This window comes from Ceratotherium simum, chromosome 10, assembly GCF_057802395.1.
Source record: "Ceratotherium simum simum isolate JZ-2026a chromosome 10, ASM5780239v1, whole genome shotgun sequence".
Classification (NCBI taxonomy): domain Eukaryota; kingdom Metazoa; phylum Chordata; class Mammalia; order Perissodactyla; family Rhinocerotidae; genus Ceratotherium; species Ceratotherium simum.
Window position 1 is genome coordinate 11,900,338 of NC_141909.1, and position 21,215 is coordinate 11,921,552.

The 21,215-nt window shown below is 37.3% G+C and overlaps 1 protein-coding gene across 2 annotated transcripts in view; it reads right to left on the reverse strand.

The window, feature by feature from the left end:
• ITGBL1 (integrin subunit beta like 1) overlaps positions 1–21,215 on the reverse strand; it is a 1,366,350-nt gene that overhangs the window by 1,233,426 nt on the left and 111,709 nt on the right. For both annotated transcript variants that reach the window (XM_004423143.3, XM_087435885.1), the window contains exon 7: positions 9,394–9,525. In XM_004423143.3, the coding sequence (XP_004423200.1) occupies positions 9,394–9,525 (132 nt within the window). The remainder of the gene's footprint in view (positions 1–9,393; positions 9,526–21,215) is intronic.

A 21,215-nucleotide genomic window follows, 5' to 3' on the forward strand; every position in this document is an offset into this window, starting at 1 on the left:
TCTTTGCCAAAAAAACGACTGTTTTTTGCAAAAAAAGATCATTGCTTCAAGGCACTATGGGTCAAAGCTCTATCTGAACACAAAAAAACGATCCGCAAACTATTCTGTATTCATATATAAAGTAAAGCAAAATTTTCAACAATCCTGGGTTCAGGAAATAGGTTCCACCGGACTGTGTTTTCCAGATAACTCCAAGTCAAGCAGAAGACTCTTTCTGTTCTCATATACTTTCAAATCTTTCTAAAATTTAGTACGTTTCTACAATTGTACAACAGCATAGTAAACATACTTGAATCTTTTTTCAAAAATATAAAGCCTTTAAGGCATACCCAGGAAAGCTATTCTTGGTTTAGCAAGGGAAAAGGATACTGATGTCTAACATTGTACTTTGTAATTACTAGGACACAGCTTTTCAATTTTGGGGGTTTTTGTTTTTTTAGATTCCCTTCACACTAGTTTTTGTTGTTATTATTTGGCTCTTTCTGCTAAAGCAAGAGTGCAATTTCCAAACTCTGGCTGAGTAGGTGATAAAAACTATTACTACTTTAAAGCTATGCTGCATAATTTACAAACATCATTCAAATAATTACTATAACTGCTCTAAGATGTAAATGGGTATTAGTATTCCCTCTTAAAGGACAATAAGAACTTGGAGAAGTTTCATAAAATTCCCCCCAAATTGGTACGCTGATAGTTATTACAATCAAATGCAGCAATTTAATCATTGGTGATTCCTCCCTCTGCTTCACACCTGACATCTAACAGATTACATAAACCTATAGATTCAACTTCCATCATCTCTCTCCACACCATCTACTTTGGTGCATCCTAATACTTTATATTATGCCCCTATCATTTCTTGCCTGGATTAAAGGAAGAGGATTCCCCTTCATTTACCAACCTCGAGTTTTGCACTGCTCTAGTACGTTTTCCTCATCACAAACCAAAACAAGTTTATTAATTCCACAAGTTTATCACATTAACTCTTCTACATGAAACCATTTAGAGGCTCCCAAAGGCAGAAGAATAACCTCCAAACCCAGATGCATAGCATTCAAGGCCATACATATCTGGATCCTAATTTTCTCTCCAGCTCTCTTACTATAGCCCTCACTGCATACCTGCAGTCTTCTAAAGTTCCCATGGTCTCTCAGCTCCAAGCTTTTACAAAAAGATGTTTTCACTGACCACAGAGTTATGTCTCCATCATCATCCTCACTTTTTAGCTAACTCATTACTACACAGACTTCAGGTATCACTTAGCTATCAATTCCAATGGAAGATCTACCATAACACCCTCAAACGAGGTTAGATGTCCCTCCTACCTGGGCCCCATGCACTCTGAACTTACAGTATTAAAATTTATTAAGTTGCCTGTCTACTTGTAGGTCTCTCTACGGAGACTTGAAACTCTTTGAAATCACGGTCTGCAGCTTGTTATTCTTTGCCAAACAAGTGGGCTGGGATTCCAAAACCTGTCTTCCAACAGCTTCAGATGCACAGTCTTGAATCTGCTCTCAAATTCCCAGGATCGAGTTCAAAAGATGTTGAATAAAACAAAACTTGTTAAAGGCAAATACTTGATACCAGATGACTACTTGAGAATTACACTTGAAAACAACATTAGTTTCTCTCTAATGAAAAGTATGATTCAAGAGAAGACATAAAGAAAACTGTTCCAGAAGACTCCTTAAGCACTATACACAATGTTTTAAAAAAGTATGATAAACCATCTCCATATAGCCTCCATATAACATTCTAAATATTCAAATGAGAAAAGAAAAAAAGTTTAGGGAGAAACGTAACAAATTGAAGCCACATTAAGTTGGAGGTGAAAATTACTTGGGGGAGAGAAAAGTAGAATATAGTTGCCAACTTACAGTTTAAATCCTATGGATTTAAAAAAATAAAATTATCTATAATTAGCACATACATTCTTCCAATGCAAAAGTATTGCTAAGGCAGTTGCTAAAACCACAAGGTATTCCAAAAATTTACACTATTTATTTGCATCAGCAAACCTCTTTTTGCATAGATACCCTCAAAAGTAATCTTTTACCTAAGAAATCTAACTACAAAATATGAAAAGCAGTGCAGTTCCAAATGAACATGGAATTACTACATAAGAAATCTAAATTAATAACCAAATTTAAAAGAAAAAATATGTACAGTCTTTTATATCAGAAAAAATTAAAGAAAACTACAAATAAAACTAGTATTAAAATATACCAGAGAAACAAAAAGGCATTCCTTAAAATCATTTTTAAATGGTTATTTGAAAACTATAAACTGCAGGTTTAATTGTGGTTTAACAAATCAATTCAGACAACAGGTGCTAAGAACTGTATACCATGGTTAAAGTTAACAAAGATAATGAGAATCTACCATTATTTGCAAGTGTAGTAGGAGCTTAAAAATTGCCTAAAGCATACCAGGAGACAAAACTGAAATGATAAGTGGATTTATTTTCTTCTACTTGTTACTTTTTCTTATTTTCCAAATTAACAGAGTTGCAAATTCAAACGCAGGTTGTCAAATGCAGCCTCCCTGAAAAGACAACCAAAATAACCTGCAAACCAAGTTTATTACCTACCACAGTCAAGGATACTGTCACTTTGAAGCAATCTTTGAGCTTCCACTGAGATCTGCTCAAGACCAGCTAAAAGCAACAGTTCAAGATCCTAGATTCAAAAACTGCAGTGCTCCTCTGATGCCCACTGAGACCCCCACTCAGATGTCTCCCCAACCAAAATGGTGAGAAAAGTCTCACAACTGGGGAGAGCTCCAATTTCCTTTCCAAGAACTTTAGGAATGAGGAACTCTTTGATTTTCTGATCAGATTTGAACGTATGTTATTGGAAGAACCTTATTACTAACAAAATCTTCCTTATTAGTAACAAAACATTCTCAACACTTTTTGTTCTAAGTCTATAAGATAAAGTTCACATGGAAGAAGACAGGCATAAGACCTATAAGTTCATCTTCATGCTGGCTCCAGGAGCCAGTGAGTTCAGATTGGTATCCAAATAGGACAAAATTTGCCTTGAAACCCATATCATTTTGATATGGGTTTTGAGAACTTTCCTGTCTTGACTTGTTTTGTCCATGGGAGTATGGGTCTGGAAGAGATCTCGCCTCCAAATCTTAAACCAACAAGGCATTGGACATTGTCAGGCCTGCAATTAGAGATGGCCAACTATTAGGTTGGGGGCCCAAGACATGAGGTACACAAACAACATATGTGATATGCCATTACAAGACTCTCATGGGTCTGTCTCAGGGTAAGTCTGTGCTCTCTCTGAATCAGACTTCTTCTCCTTAAACATATTAAATCTGTAATTCAAAATCATGTTATTTTTCTAAACGGCACAATTTCACCATGGATAATTTAGAATCATAGTAAACTTTTTGTAAGCTTTTGATGTGAATGGTTCGCTTAAGAGGCACCTTAGGGAAAAAAAAAAGGAACGAAAATCTCAAACACCTAGTATTCTGCATTTTTTTGTTAACATGAGGAAGCTCCCAAAAGAATTTCAGATTCCAAAATTATTTCCTTACAAAACTCACAGGGAAGACAAAGTTCATAGGGAAGAGAGAAGGCATAGGAAAAGCCGAATGAAAAATGTGAAAAACTTAAATAAAACTCTCTTGAACCTGATGGTCTTTATCCTGCTATTCCTTCTTTCCCTCTATCCTATGCTCCCCCTGTGCCCTGCTCTTCCTCTGACCTGCTCCCCTTTTCTTCTGGCTGGCCAGAAACTCTCAAAGCAACACCACCTTTTAAAATTAAGCATCTGGGGCCGGCCCCGTGGCTTAGCAGTTAAGTGCTCGCGCTCCGCTACTGGCAACTGTGACGTACAACTATCTACTAGGGCTTTGGGGGAAAAAAAAGGAGGAGGATTGGCAATAGATGTTAGCTCAGAGCCGGTCTTCCTCAGCAACAAGAGGAGGATTAGCATGGATGTTAGCTCAGAGCTGATCTTCCTCACAAAAAAAAAAGAAAAGAAAAAAAAAAAGGAAAAGACTCACCATATTTTGCTCAGGGTCATCAAGGCTGCAATCAAGGTGTGGGTCAGACTGCATTTTCATTTGGAAGCTCAAATGGGGACAAATCTGCTGCCAAACTCATTCAAGTGGTTAGTGGAATTTATTTCCTGGTGGCTGTATAACTGAGTGCCCCACTGTTTTGCTGGCTCTTGGATAGAGACCACGCTTACCTTAGAAGCTGCCTGCAATATGTTGTCATGTGGGCTTCCTCCATATTGCTGCTTACTTCATCAAGCCAGCAACTAGAATCTTATTTTCTAGTCTGCTAAGATGGAAGTTTTACAAGATGAAACATAATAGCAGGAGTGACACCCAATTACTCTGCCATATAATGTAACTGAATGCAATGACATCCCAACACCTTTGCCATATAATGTAACCTAATTAAGGGAGTGATATGCCATCACCCTTTGCCATATTTTATTAGTTAGAGAAGCCAATTGCAGGTTGTACCCAAACTGAAGAGGAGGGGATTACACAAAGGCTTGGATGCCTGGCAGATCTCAAGCAGTTCCTCAAAAAGCTAAACATAGGACTACCATATGACCTAACAATTCCACTCCTGGGTATATAACCAAAAGAACTTAAAACAGGTATTCAAACAAATACTTGTACACAAATATTCACAGCAGCTCTATTCACAATCACCAAAATATGGAAATAATTCAAATGTCCATCAACTGATGAATGCATTTTTAAAAAAGCAGTATATTCATACAACAGAATATTATTCAGCCTTAAAAAGGAATGAAATACTGACATATGCTACAGTATAGATCCTACATTCTGCTTAGATTACTGCTAAAGCTATCTAAAGTCCTTATTTTCATATACTTGTAGTTACAAAATATCTAATTTTTTTATAGATTCAAATTCTCTGGTGAAATTCTTTATATGTTTATCTATTTTCTCCACATTTTCTTCTAATTTCTTTAACATATTAATCATAGTTACTTCACAGTCCTTATCAGCCAACTCCAGTATCTAGAACATATGTGGATCTGTTTCTATTGTCTGTTTTACTTTTTCTCTTGGTTTTTAGTTGTGTTCCTTTCTTTTGATGTGTCTAACAAATACGTACTAAATGACAATGTATAGTGGTTATATGTGTAAAATTTATCTACTAGAACATTACTCATCCAAGTATTTAGTGAGCACTGACTACGTGCCATCATATGCAAGTGATGCAGTAATAAACAGAGCAAAATCCCTGCCAGCAAGGAGCTTACAACCCAGTGCAGGAAGCAGACATTTAACCCATCATTAAAGTGGCTAAAAGGCCCTACAAAATCTGAACTCCTTACTATATATCTCACTTCCATTACCTCATCTCTGACTTCTATCTCCCTTGATCACTCCAATCACATGATTCCTTGTTGTTTGTTCAACATCAAGTACACTTCAACCTCAACACCTCTGCAATTGTTATTCTTTCTGCCCAGTATACACATGACTTGCCCTGTCACCCCTTCAGATGGCATGCTACACCTATTTAAAATTGTGAATAGACCCCACCCTCCAGCATTCCCCATCCCCCATCTCTGACTTATTTTTCACGACAGCATTTACTATATATCTTATTATTTGTCTATTGTCTGTCTCTTTCTTCTATAGAATAAGCTCCCTGAGGAATTTTTTTTTTTTTTTGGTCTATTTTGTTCACTATTATATTCACAGCACTTCAAACAATGTTGGACAAATACTATGCACTTGTCAAATATTTTTTGAATAGATGAATGAATGAATGATTTAAAATGTTATAGGTCAAGTACAGGGTACTAAGGGAAAATATAGCAGAGGGCCTAATCTAATCTAGACAGTCAAGGAAAGCCCTTGTGAGGAATGAACGTTTAAGCCAAGACCTAAACAACGATTAGGAGACAATCAGGAATGAAGACGAAAGCAGAATCAACACATACACGACAGAATTAAGTACAGAAGTTTCAAGAACCTGAAAGATGTCATATACTATTGGTGTACATGGTACAAAGGGTAAACTGGCACAATATCAGTTGGAAGAGAGAAACAAAGGAAGCTATATAAAGGATTTAAACACAGGCATATGATCAAATATGGGCACTCAAACCACAGTGTCGAAACCTGGACGGGACCAAGACTAGCTACAAGGAAACCACTTAAAAGGTTGATGAAGTTATCCAGGTTAGATAACGGTAGCTGGAACTTGGTGTTAGCATGGGGAAAGAAAGTAGTAAATGGATCAGAAAGACATTTAAGTGAATTCTCTGTAGCAGTATTTATCAAGAATGACCCCCAAGTTTCTAGCTTGCCTTATTCACGATAGCCAAGACTTGGAAGCAACCTATGTGCCCATCAAGGGACGAATGGATAAAGAAGCTGTGGTATATATACACAATGGAATACTACTCAGCCATAAGAAATGACGAAATCCAGCCATTTGTGACAACATGGATGGACATTGAGCGTATAATGCAAAGCGAAATAAGTCAGAGGGAGAAGGTCAAATACCGTATGATTTCCTTCATTAAGTAGTAGATAGTGACAACAATGGACGGATACATAGGGACAGAGATTGGATTGGTGGTTGCCAGAGGGGAGGGGAGGGAGGAGGGTGAAAGGGATAATTTGGTGCATGTGTGTGGTGATGGGTTGTAATTAGTATTTTGGTGGTGAACATGATGTGGTCCATGCAGAAATAGAAGTACAATGATGTACACCTGAAATTTTTACAATGTTATAAACCAATGTTACTGCAATAAACAAAAAATTAAAAAAAAAAAAAAAAAAAAAAAAGACCTGAAACCATAAAACTTCTGGAAGAAAACGTAGGCAGAAAAAAAAAAAAAAAAAAAAAAGAGAAACTTGCTAGGTGGAAAAATGTCACCATGTTCTCAGGCAGGAAAGAATTAAGCACAAGAAGTTTAGAGCAGGAGTCAGCAAACTTTTTCTTCATGGGCCAAGTAGTAAATATTTTAGGCTTTGTGGGCCACATGGTCTCTGTCACAATTACTCAACTCTGCCATTGTAGTGGAAAAGCAGCCATAGACAATATGTAAAGAAATGAGCATGGCTGTGTCCCAAAAAACTTTGCTTATAAAAACAGGCATGCATGGAGCTATAGTCTGCCAATCTCTGATTAGAGAGAAAATGATGAGTTCAGCTTTTGACTTGTTACTTTCAAGATGACTCAGTGGCATCAAGCAGAGCTGTTTAAGAAGTAATTGGATATACAGTTCTGAAGTTCAGAAGAGATAACTAAAATAGATAGAGAGGTTTCAGATTTGTCAGAAAAGGTAGTAACTGAAGCCATGAAGATAAGATTGCCCGGCACAAGTTTGTACAGTAGGAAAAAATGTCCTACTCAGAACCCAGAATAAAACCAACATTTAAGGAACAAACACAGGAAGAACAATAAGCATGAAAACTAAGAAGGAGATTCAAACAAGCCAAAAAACACAAAAACAAAAGCAAAACTAGAACTGAGTTATGTGCCAGAAGTGAATATTTCAAGAAAGAAAGAGTGACCAAATGCTTGTAAGAAAGACTTGAACGCTTCTAAGAGATTGAGATAAGACCAGGATTAAAAATCATACACTTGATTTAGTGAAAGGAAGAGGTTGCTGGTAGCCTTTGCCAAGAGAAATTTCAGTGGGAATGAGGAAAGAAGCCAGACTGCAGTAAATTAAAGATAAGTGAAAAGTGTGGAAACAAAAGCAAGTGAGGACAATTCTTCTAAGATATTTGGCTGTGAAAGGGAAGAGAGAAGTAAGACGGCAGCTGTGGAGTGATGAGGGGTTACTGCACTCTATGAAGAGGAGGAACACATACTTCTTTCCACTAAACTGGAAACACCATGATGTGAAAGATCATGGGTATCTTGTTTATCACCACATCCTTCCCACTTAGCCCAGGGATCAGTACGTTTGTTGAGTGACTAAATATTTTTATAGCAATGGTAATGGAAAGGAGATAAAAGGCAAGGAGAGTTCTAAGATACAGAAGAGAGAAAAGATAATCAGTGAACACTGTAGTACACAAAGGCTATAATGAATACATTTGGAGCATAAGAGGAAGAACCAGCGCACAGAGGATGGGGAATACCTCTTCCTTGTAACAAGAGAGAAGAAAAAAATGAATACAGATCAAGGTAAATATGGGCAAGAAGCTGAGGATATTTATTAACCAGGGGCCAAGCTTGCTAACTATCCTGTAATGCATGAAATGATCCTGCACAATGAAGAACTGTCCAGCCCAAAAAGTAACAATAAGAAACACTGAAATGAAGAATTCTTGCAGACTAACTCAAATCACAAGGTTAAAATCTACATAGGGACTCTCTTTTTTTTTTTTTCATAATTTTATTTATTTATTTTTTCCCCCCAAAGCCCCAGCAGATAGTTATATGTCATAGTTGCACGTCCTTCTAGTTGCTGTATGTGGGACGCGGCCTCAGCATGGCCAGAGAAGCAGTGCGTCAGTGCGCGCCCGGGATCCGAACCCAGGCCGCCAGCAGCGGAGCGCACTCACTTAACCGCTAAGCCATGGGGCCGGCCCAGGGACTCTCTTCTAACGAGAAAAAGTGAATATTTTTTCTGGAGTGGGAGGGGGAACCAAACACTAATTTCTGTATTTCTTCCTTAGAAGGCTTCAGCTGCAGAAACCACTTGCTGGTTGAGCTGATGTCTAGGATCTAGTCACCCATAGCTACACTACTTTCCACTAGAAATATGATTACATTTTACATTTTATGTATATGGACAGAAGCTCAATATAAAGATACAGAGAGAACATTACAATGTTTCAAACTTTTAATATATACCATCATTAAAAGAAATCCAGAGATCTAACAGCACAATTTTGTTTGTTTGTTTGTTTGTGAGGAAGATTAGCCCTGAGCTAATATCCATTGCCAGTCCTCCTCTTTTTGCTGAGGAAGATTGGCCCTGGGCTAACATCGTGCCCATCTTCCTCTACTTTATATGGGATGCTGCCACAGCATGGCTTGACAAGCGGTGCGTGGTCCGCGCCCAGGATCCGAACCTGCGAACCCTGGGCCGCCGAAGCAGAGCACACAAACTTAACCACTATGCCACTGGACCGGCCCCTCTAATAGCACAGTTTTTAATCACTAAGATTTTCCTTTGAAAGTATGAGTCAATGCTGATTCATTAAATGCGAAGCTCAAGTGGCTTCTTGCTCTTTTTAACTTATGCCATTTAAAATAATCCAAGTATAAACAAGGCTGATCTTTTTAAACCTACAAATACATATTTTAAAAAGCAATAATTGCATTTTATCTTACACTCTTGACAAAATGTTTGACTTGAGGGCATGTACTATAAAGGTTAGAGTAAAATAGTTTCTCACCTTGACTACTCCATCAAAGCCAGGGATTGTGTTAACCTTTGCTTTCTTAGCTAATAATTTGCTTTCAATCTTGTCACCCATGGCTTGAATAGCATGTGTGTCAGGTCCAATGAAAATGACATCTTCTGCTGCCTGTGGAGAAATACAAGTAGAAATTCATAACAAAAACATTACGATGCTTGATACGGAGTCACTATTTTATAAAAAGAAAAACCCATACATATATTTACTAATTATTCACATACCAAAAACAACTTAAAAGCAAGCATTTGAGCCAAAACACTAAAATACATAATACTATATTGCATATAGTATATGTGTACATACACACATGAAACAAAGTCAAGTCAAAAAAAATAATTGACAGTAATAAAGAACTCCTGCTTGATATTAACAGTATTCTTTAGAAAAGCAACGTCGTGGTGTTATATTTATATATAATAAGACTACCACCCAATCTAAACAGTAAGTTCACCTTTAAAGTGCCTTATAAATCTTTGTATTTGCAATACTCTGCAGAGCAGTGCCTAGTTCAACACAACATCCATTTTTATTGTATACCAACTCTGCGCCAGTCTTGGAGCTAAATGTAGGGAATAACATGGATGAAAACCACAGTATATCAACTAACTCAAGGGAAACATGAACAGATCACCAATACCTCAAAGAAATAGAAAAAATAAAGTACAGAATGTTTACATCCTTGTGACTCCAAGAGATGAGTCAAGAATACAGTAGGAATTTACCAGGTAGAGTTATGGTTTCAATCAAAACTGCTCTGTATAAATCACATTTAGTTCCCTAGCAATGGATCTACCTCTCTGTGTATATGTCTTATAATACATAAAATGCTAATGAAGTAAATAATAATTAGGAACAGAACAAAATACAATGTAGTTAGCGCCACCGTAGGGCATGTCTAGAGAGGTAAGAGAGGAGTTTGCTGAGATAAAAGATGAGGTCATTAGGCAAAGAATTCAGGTTAAATACAAAAAAGGAAAAAACAGATCTGTATGCTGGGCATCATCAGGATAAGGTGCCTTACTGTTGATTCTCCCATGACCTTTGGTCAGGGACAGTATAAAGAATAAACCATGTATTTATGTATCACTTTCGTGTCACACATCCTATCTATTGGCACTGCTGCCTGAAAGGACTCTTGGCTTGGGACAGGAGTTTCATTCTCCTAATAAGAATATTATCCAGAGTAGCTAGAGCATCGTGTTGCTTGGATTGCTCTCTTGGCCATTATGGCCTAAAAGGATTAAACCCACCCAGAGCAGGAGGCAGAAGTAGAACAGGGAATCAACAAAAGGAATCTATCAAGAGATAAATATTTGGGACATGAGATGATCACTTCACTCTGCACATGCTGAGTTGAGATGTGCAAAGTGATGAGTTGACTCAGCACTTTGGAATAGTCAAGTGTCCATGTTCAGGAGGCAGATAGAGGTCTAGAGGTTATCAGACAAGTCCAGGCTGAGGTACGGATTTCTAAAGGCATCAAGTATAGGAGGGAATTAAAAGGTGTAGATGAAATCATTCAGAGAAAATGTATAGAAAAGCCAATGCTATTAAACTCAGGATGTATTCTTTCCCTCCTGCCCAAAAGCAAGACAGAAGAAAAGAGAATTTTTAGATTCTGAGTTTAAAACCTCCTTTTCTTTGTGTGACAATGAGGATAATAACCACCTTGCAAGTTTAACTGAAGGACTGAATAAAAGAATAATGTAAAACACCAAGCTGAGTGCCACAACTGTTAGTTCTTGTCCCCTATCCAAAAGTCCTGATACAAAGAGAACACTAGGATAATAAGACACCTAGGTCCATAGGCCCCAATATACATTCTAGGAACCCAAATACCTACAATTACCAGTGTTACAAGTGGCAGAATGCTAGATAAGAAACCTCTTCAGACATAATACATGCTCATAATATACCTCTCCATCAAATATTTGTACGTAGTTTTAACAGTAGAACCTTCTTTTCTTTTTTTTTTTTTTTTTTTGTGAGGAAGATCAGCCCTGAGCTACCATCCGTGCTAATCCTCCTCTTTTTGCTGAGGAAGACCGGCTCTGAGCTAACACCTATTGCCAATCCTCCTCCTCTTTTTTTTTCTCCCCAAAGCCCCAGTAGATAGTTGTATGTCATAGCTGCACATCCTTCTAGTTGCTGTATGTGGGACGCGGCCTCAGCATGGCCGGAGAAGCGGTGCGTCGGTGCGCGCCAGGGATCTGAACCCCGGCCGCCAGTAGCGGGGCGCGTGCACTTAACTGCTAAGCCATGGGGCCTGCCCGAACCTTATTTTCTTTATTAAAAAAAAAAAAATCTTATGTGAAATCCTCAAAATGTAAAACACATGAAAAGTAGAGCTGCTCTGGGAGAGGGAAAAGTAGTGGTAGGCCTACATCTCCACATACTCTATGTCACTAGCTGGGTAAACCAGTGATTTTTGACCATACCAATAATCACATTCATTTCTCTTTATCTCGAACCTACAATTCACTAAACATTAAGTAAAGTCAAGAGGATACAATCATGTTTCAACTATCAATTGTCTTTCCATATTCTCATTTTACTTGCTAAAATGGAGGAATTTTTATTATAAATGCTGTTTTAAATACCACCATGCCAGGCAGATATAATAAAGCAATCAGAATACCCACACAAAGAGCTGAAGAAATAACATAAATGAGAACATCCAAAATACATTATGATTGTAAAACTTCTGATTAACAAGAGCCCAACAACCAGGTACTACTGGTTAACCAGATTTTTCTCATGCATTCTAATTTGAGGAAAATTACTCACCCAAAAAATGCAAAATTACCAAGAAAAAAAGCTCACATCAAGTATTTAGTGACTATTCTTTGTCCCATCCAACACAAAAGAAAAATAGCCAGTAGTATACTGGGCAACTACTCAAATAGATGTTTCAATGAACTAACTTCCTTTTTATCTATATGTTTTGGTAGTACTCCCTGGGTTAGCCTTTAAATGTAATTACAGCAAAATGAGAAAGCAGTATCCTAGCTCCTGACTCCCATAATTCTTTGACCAAAAAAAAGCAGGTTGAGGTCAGAGTAAGACAGTATGGTAACTGCCAAGTGATAAGAATATGTTTCAAAGTCCTGAGTTCTTAACCAGAGTCATTTGTGTAATTTGGAACTTAAGGCCAGAATTTATCCACTAGTAACCTTTTGACAAACATCTGTTAACCCTGTATTTTTTGTTACCCATCAATTATCCATTTCCCTTAATTACCAGTAAGTCTTTTTGACACGCCACAGCAATGAAATTTACTTCAAAAAATATGCTCTTTAAGGTCCTTTTAAATTTACCATGAATGAAAAATATAATACCTGAATGCAGATAAATGTCTTATGGTCATGAAAAAAGTGGGCATTTTCCACCATCATTGGAAAACACTTTAATAGTGATACACAGGAAAAAGATTACGAAAAGCTGAAATCACTGCTCTAAGATTCTTTTCATATTCTAAATTCTGTGATTTTATGGTTCTGGTCAAATTTTGATACAAAAATGGGAAAAATGGTTGGGTCTGAGTAGTATGTTAGGGAAACAATGAGATTTAATTTACAATAGGCTTTATGTTGGAAATGAAGGACAGAAATAATTGTCGTCTGTAAAAATTAAAATGTATGATACATAATTCATTCTTAGAAATACCATAACAGTTAGTACATTGCTATACTATGAATTTAGATTTTTTAAAAATGTGTACACTTTAGACTCACCAAGAATTACTACTCGGATAACTAAAGCCAGAGTCAGACAGGAGAGAGCCACAGAAAAACTGCTGAACTACCCCCAAAAAACCCAGATTCTGGATTTTAATACATTCCTTGCTGAAAGAAAAAAGAGTTTCTGGTAGAGAAGGCCAGTTCCAGGACTGGTGCAGGGAAGTTAGCATATGAGATAAACTGAGTCAGTGAGAAAGCTTTCAAAAATTAATATGGTTATCTCAAAAGCGCAGAGTAGCAAATAGAAAGGGCTACCCACTGAATATGGCGATGACAATATGAGCATCAAAAATAAGAATAAGGAGGGGCTGGCCCAGTGGTGTAGTGGTTAAGTGCGCGCACTCTGCTGTGGCGGCCCAGGGTTCAGAATCCCGGATGTGTACCAACACATCGCTTGTCAAGCCATGCTGTGGCAGCGTCCCATATAAAGTGAAGGAAGATGGGCACGGATGTTAGCCCAGGGCCAATCTTCCTCAGCAAAAAGAAGAGGATTGGCAGATGTTAACTCAGGACTGATCTTCCTCACACACAAAAATAATAATAATAATAATAATAATCAGGAGATTATAAGGCTAATTCATTGTTTCAAGACCTCAGAATAAACCTTTTCCTGCTATCTTTGTTCAAGTATTTAAACTTCTTGGACATGTATCACTGATTTTAAAAAATACATAGCTCTTGGGGCCAGCCCCGTGGAATAGTAGTCAAGTTCGTGCGCTCCGCTTCGGCAGCCCGGCACTTGCAGGTTCGGATCCTGGGCACGGACCAACGCACCGCTTGTCAAGCCATGCTGTGGCAACGTCCCATATAAAGTAGATGAAGATGGGCACGGATGTTAGCCCAGAGCCAATCTTCCTCAGCAAAAAGAGGAGGATTGGCAATATGTTAGCTCAGAGCCAGTCTTCCTCACACACACACACAAAAAAATACATAGCTCTTTAAAAAACAATACAGAGGGAAACTAATTTCATACACAAAACTAAGCAGAATAAAAGTATCAAGGTAAAATCTCATACAATGTTTTTATAAGAAAAAAACTAGGGGCCAGCCTGCTGGCATAGTGGTTAAGTCCACATGCTCTGCTTCGGCAGCCTAGGGTTTGCCAGTTCAGATCCTGGGCATGGACCTACATACCACTCATCAAGCCATGCTGAGGTGGTGTCCCACATAGAGCAACTAGAAGGATATACAACTATGACATATAAGCATCTACTGGGGCTTTGGGGAGAAAAGGAAAAAAAAAAAGGAAGAAGATTGGCAATAGATGTTAGCTCAGGGCCAATCTTCCTCAAAAAAAAAAAAAAGAAAAGAAAAGAAAAAAATTAGTACTAAAATAACACCCATGGAGGGAAAAAAGCACAACAGAAAGACATACCAACACAACAGATCAAAACTGTTACCTGCTGTTCAAAACAAGCTGAAAGACATTTAAAAATGACAGAAAACATGAAATAGCATAAATCAGAATTAGAAATGCTCAGAAATGAGGTGACAGACCTCAGGACAGAATTACAAATGAAAAAGAAAAGCATATTAGAAATGAAGACTAAACTAGAGGAAACATAAGAGTGAATAAAGAAAACAGATAATACCTTACAAGAAATAGAAAGCGAAAGGAGGAAATTTCTTAAAAATTTAAATATCAAAGAAAAATGAAGAAATTTTTTAAAAGATGCAAGAGAAAATGACAAATACTGAAGATGAACAAAAAACATCCAATATATGGATAAGAGGAGTCTTTGAGGAAAACTAAAGCAAAAAAAAGAATGCTGAAACCTATAACTCAAGAAAATTTTCTTAAAATAAAAATTGAAAATATATATCAAAAGAGCATACTACAGCAAACCTGAGAAATTCAACCCAGAATGACCAACACCATAATACATTCTAGCAATATTACTTAAGACAAAGAAAAAAACTTGGGAAAAAAAATATGACACATAAAAGAGAAGTTTAAATTATAACCAGACTTGGACAGCAATTATTCACGCCAAAAGACAATGGAGTAGGGGCCGGCCCAGTGGCGCAGCGGTTAACTGTGCGCCCTCCGCTTGGGGGTCCCGAGGGTTCGCAGGTTCGGACTCTGGGCATGTACCAACGCACTGCTTATCAAGCCATGCTGTGGCAGCACCCCATATAAGGTAGAGGAAGATGGGCACCATGTTAGCCCAGGGCCAATCTTCCCTGGCAAAAAGAGGAGGATTGGCATCGGATGTTAGCTCAGGGCTAATCTTCCTCACAAAAAAAAGAAAATGGAGTAATGTACTCCATTGAGCAAGATATTCAAGAAAAGAAAGTATGAGCCAAGGATTTTAAATCCAACAAAACTGACTTCCAAGTATAAAGAACAGAGAAAATGTAACGACAGGCAAGAACTCAAGACCTCTTTCTAAGGAATCTAACAGAACAGTTGTTTGCAAACTACAGTCTGTGGGCCAAATCGGACCTGCTACCTGGTTCTGTACAGTCCACAATCTAAGAATGGCTTTTACATTTTTAATTGTTTGGAAAAAAAATTTAAGAAAGTACATTATGACATGTGAAAATTATATGAAACTGAAAGACAGTTTTATTGGAAACCAGCCATGCTCAGTAGTTTATATGTTGTATAGCTGCTTTCTCACTACCGAGATAAGACTTGCAACAGATCATATGGCCCGTAAAGCCAAAAATATTTACTATCTGGACCTTTACAAAAACAGTTTGCCCACTCCTGTACTAGAGAATGAGTAACTACTTCAGGAAACCAAAATGACAGAAGAGATCAACATAAAGAGCCTATAGTTACTTGTAGAACTAAAACTAAATGAAGGCTAAGGAGAGAGTACAGTATATAACGGCTATATTTTCTGACAATATAGAAACAGTATAACTACTTTTAGAAGTGGGGGAAGAATAGGGAGATGATGTACAAAAACTTTTTTCAAGTCTTCACAGTAATCATATTGGTATTATTATTATTATCCTGAGATTGCTATGTGTGTACTACTGGGCAAGACAAATAATTATGAGGTATTCTAATTCTATCATTTCCCCTATCTCTGAGAGTCAGAATTCTAAATACAGAAGAATGAAGATACAGAAATAACAAAGAAGAGGCTAAGTAAAAGTTCTGCAATCTTGAATTTTAATTGAAACTATCACTATGAACACAGGAGGTATTTTATCTCACATAAAATATAGACTATATTTAATTATATTTTCATATCATGTTATATGTACCACATATTAGGAAAATGTTATACATATTTTATTAATATAGCATGTTTATTACATAATATCTATATTATATAGTATATACACACACACCCTATTTGGGGTTGGGGTTAGCATTATATCTAAATACATTTATATATTAAATATATCCATGTTCTATATTCTATTAATAAAATATAGTTAGTATAACACATATTATATATAATAAACATATATAACATAAAACATATGTTAGAAACCTGTTAATACACATATTTTATTTCCTAGCCCCATAAACTAAAAAGGTCTAAAAACAACGACCATCAGTAGCAATAACCATGCCTGGCACCTGGACTATGGTATCCAAATACCATTAAAAGAAACCAAGGCATCTTGAAAAGTCTGATTAAAGACCTGAAGCAGGAAATGTAAAATATGAGCCTAGAATATCTTTTCAGACCAGAGAGAAAGAAGCCATAAAAGACTATGAGGGTCAAGTCAAAAAGACTCAGGAGCCAACTTAGGGCCCACTGGCCAAAGAGGGACAACTTGAGCTTCACTAACTATTCCAACAGATTTAAACCCACAAAATATGTTTGAATCTATGACTTCATAATGATACTTTTAAAAAGAATTGGTTAACTTTGAAGGATAAGGAACCAATTCATTACCTCAAAAAGTAGTATAACGTATTAGACTAGAACAAAAGAATTACACATTTACCTTGCTCTTTCTATATGAATTGTATCACTAGGTAACCAAACAGTAAATGAGGGAAAGGGTCTCTTTATAAACATATTCCAATTAATTAATGAAAAAGATATGAGAATTAAAATATCACCATTTTGCAATCCAATGAAGTACCAAATACAGGCAGTAAGCAAGGAAGGCTGCTTAGATCTTCAAAAGCACTAACAAGACATTATGTGCCTCCTACAGTCTTGGCCAAAGAGATCAAAACCTGAATCTGATCCTATCTCTGAATCCAGGTGCCAATTTGTAGGAAATGCCAAGAATGGAAGAAAACATTGAACTGCACCACGATTATGCAATCAGCTAAGCCAAGACTGAGGGGAACTCTATGAGTCAAATGGCCCAAGGTTCTTCAACAGATAAATTGTAAGGAAAAGAAAGGTATACAAGGAGAACGTAGGGATTAAAAGAAATTTAGAAGACATATTAAAGTTAAAAATAGGCAAAATCATAGTGTCTAGGGATGCACATTTGGATAATAAAATTATTTTGAAATGCAAGAAAATGATTAGTATAAAAGCCAAAGTAATGGGTACATATGGGGAGAGATCAGAGGTTAGGACTGAGATATGTCCCATGCACAGGCCTTCCAGGATTCAGGGCAAATGTCTAATGTCTGGATCTATGTAATGATTACAAGATTATTCACCTTAATTAAGCCACACATTTGTTTTGTGTAGTTTTTCTGTATCTGTCATTTTATTTTACAATAAAAATTTTGAAAACAATTTCCGAGTAGCCACCAGCATGTAGGAGTGAAACCACCACCTGGACTAGGAGCAGGTGCAGCAGCACCCACCACCAGTGAGGTGTTTCTCAGACCAGTTTGCTAACCTCTTCCAGGGCCTTTTTGGCTTTTAAAAAAAAAAGAAAAAAGTGTGTTCTCCTCTTTGGCTAGGATGCTTCAGTAGACCATTATTTTGTACAAAGTGAAACATGGAGAAATTGTAACAGCTACTACTGTTCAAAAATAGGTTAAATGTGGAAACTGTAAAGTACAAAAACATCGGCTTCACTGGCTTGGCCACGATAGCCAGGAAAGAGCCAGCCTCTGCAGCATCACTACTTCCAAACACTCAAATTCTGCTCATTGTATGAGGCCCAAGAAGAGCTCATGAGGATGGTGGCAGAAGAGTTGATCAGAGATTGCATCTTAACTCATGTTTACAAAGAAAAAGGATCTTCCCCATGCCCTGAGTGCTGCTAAAATCACAGATGAGCTGGGACTGCATTCTCTGAGCAATAGAAACTGGTAATTCAGGTCACCTATACCGCAGTGGAGGAGGGCTGTATAAAGGGCTGGACTGCTGTCCAATCCATGATGAAACCAGAAATCAATGAGGAGAACCGGTCCTCCTCCCACCTTCGTCCTTTCCCTTTCACTGCCTCTACTTAACTCACCCGTGGCAAACGGTGCTCACTGTGCACTGAGTGCCAGAAGCTGTATTTCATTATGTTTTTGTCACAGTCTACTAGAGACTATGTTGTAAATGTGGCAGAGGAAACCTGCAAACAGATTTCTTATTTAACGTAAATAGTTTTTGTTTCCCATGAGGCCACTTCTGGTACTCCTATGCAATACTATTCAGCCTTTTTTTTTTTTTTTTTGGTTAAAAACAAACAACTCAGTTTAATACCAGGAAGGTATTTTAGGCAAGTTGACACTTGGGCTTAAGAGTATTGTGTAAAAGGGTAGGCTCCTCCTCTCAGCTTATGAGATATGTGTTGAAATCTATTTTGGTGGTTAGTTGTTAACCTGAACTCAGTGTACTTTTGAAAATAATCATTAAAAACAAAAGATAAGGAGAACATTTGAACACACAGATGGGAGAAACATTCCCAGTATAGTTTTGTGGTAAGGAGTAAATACCAGTTGCCTGAGTCTTTATCCCAAGACTGGGCACAAAGTATGGATGAGCACTTCCATCACCACTATCCAACATTCTACTGGAGGCCCCAGGCTGTGCAGTGTGCAGTGCATGATTAGAAAAGACTAGAATATGAATCCTAATTCATTTTACCCAACACTGACTGTGGAGTATCAACAAAGGGAGGAGCAGAATTACCCTAGAAGAAGGTGCCAACAGCCTCCAACCCCCTACATTTATAGGAGTAATTTTCTTTAAGTGCTAGTCAGCTCATTGTAAATTAAGAAGCCAATTTATGTGACTCGTTAGGATAAGAATATTAAGGAATTTGACTGTTATGGGGGATGGGTGGCAGAGGGAGCAAAGGTTCTATTTTAAAATTCTAAACATAAACTTATAAACCAATACAGTTTTTTAATTTGTTTGGGGTGCTAATTGAAAGATCATTTGAAATCTAATGACATACTTACAAACTGTATTTAACTTATAGTACACTGTGTATACTGTGACTTAGTTTAGCAAAAGGAAACTGTGACTTACTCTTTCGGTATTATCGGTATCTGGATTTCATTCAGTCTAATGTATATTTTGTATTAAGTGTCTACTTGGCACAATGCACTCAAGTAATATTATTACTTCCAGATGACAGCCATGTATAATATTTAGTTAGGGAAACAGAGTCGTGGTAACTTTCTCCACTGTAACAATTGGCAGAAGTCAGGTTTTCTAGTTAAGGAATATTGTTAAATATAAAACCTTGTTTCTCGTGCATAGGAAGTAAACAAACATTACAGCAATAGAACACTTTCTATTTCTAATACTTGGCAGTGGAATGATTTCCATTTCTATTTTTCAGCTATTATTAAGAAAATTGTTAAATTTCTTTTTTTTTTTTTTTTTAAGATTTTATTTATTCAGTTTTTTCCCCCAAAGCCCCAGTAGACAGTTGTATGTCATAGGTTCACATCCTTCTAGTTGCTGTACGTGGGACCCGGCCTCACGTTGGACGGAGAAGCGGTGCCTCGGGGCGCGCCCGGGATCCGAACCCGGGCCGCCAGCATCAGACCGCGCGCACTTAACCGCTAAGCCACGGAGCCGGCCCTTAAATTTCTTATATTAACATGTTTTGGGTTTTTGACAAAGATACTCAGGGCAAAGAAGAGGTTTTTGGTACTTATTAATTTAATAGAAACCATTTAAACAAACTATAAATCTCTAAATATCTTTGTACTTTTTGGGTAAGCTTTTCAAGCTTATGGGAAAAATATTTTCTTTTTAAAAATTCTAGTTACTATACCCTATACTAATTTTGGAAACGTTCTTTCCATTTTAGAAGACTAAGATTAAAGTTTGTCAGTGTTTGCCATTTCTTTTGTGCATATCTGATTTCTTCTTTTTATTTCTCTGTAATCAGCACTGCTATCTATTTCTAGAGTCTAACTGATTGTAAAGAAGAAAGAGGTTGGGCAGTTAAGCTTCAACATTCTACACTCTTTGTGCAGATCAGGATACTAAAAAGAGATGAGTTAACATAAACCTGAGTGGGCTGTTAACCTTTTTTTTCTTCGGGAAATGTAGATGCAATAACATTTCCACCTGAAAGACTCATTCTAAGTTCCTACTGTTTAAGAATGCAAATGAAGTATTCGGTCTTTTCTGTGCCTGGAGGTGTTATCTGAGAAAACAGAAAGAGGTTTCTAGCATTAGTTCCACAGATTTCCTTTATCATGTAAAATCTTAGACTGGTTGCACTGGCAAGAATCAAAGAAAAGCAATATAGAAGATACTCAGAGAAAATCAATCCAATAACTTCTTTAGCAATAACAGAGAGAAAAGTAGAGTGAACTAAAAAGGCAGGCTTTGGGGTGAATTTTAGCCTCTTTCCTTTAAAGAAATTCTAGTTTTGATGTTAGAACTTTTAAAAAACACATCAGCAAAATACTGATAATCAGTTAAACAACAATAAATTTCCTTGGATGAAATTATTAAATACGCTGTTCAGCTATGTGGCATTTTCAAGAAGTTAAGTTCATTTTTGCTTTTTCTTTTTTTTTAAAGATTTTATTTATTTATTTTTCCCCCCAAAACCCCGGCAGATAGTTGTATGTCATAGCTGCACAACCTTCTAGTTGCTATATGTGGGACGCGGCCTCAGCATGGCCAGAGAAGCGGTGCGTCGGTGCGCGCCCGAGATCCGAACCCGGGCCGCCAGCAGCGGAGCGCGCGCGCTTAACCGCTAAGC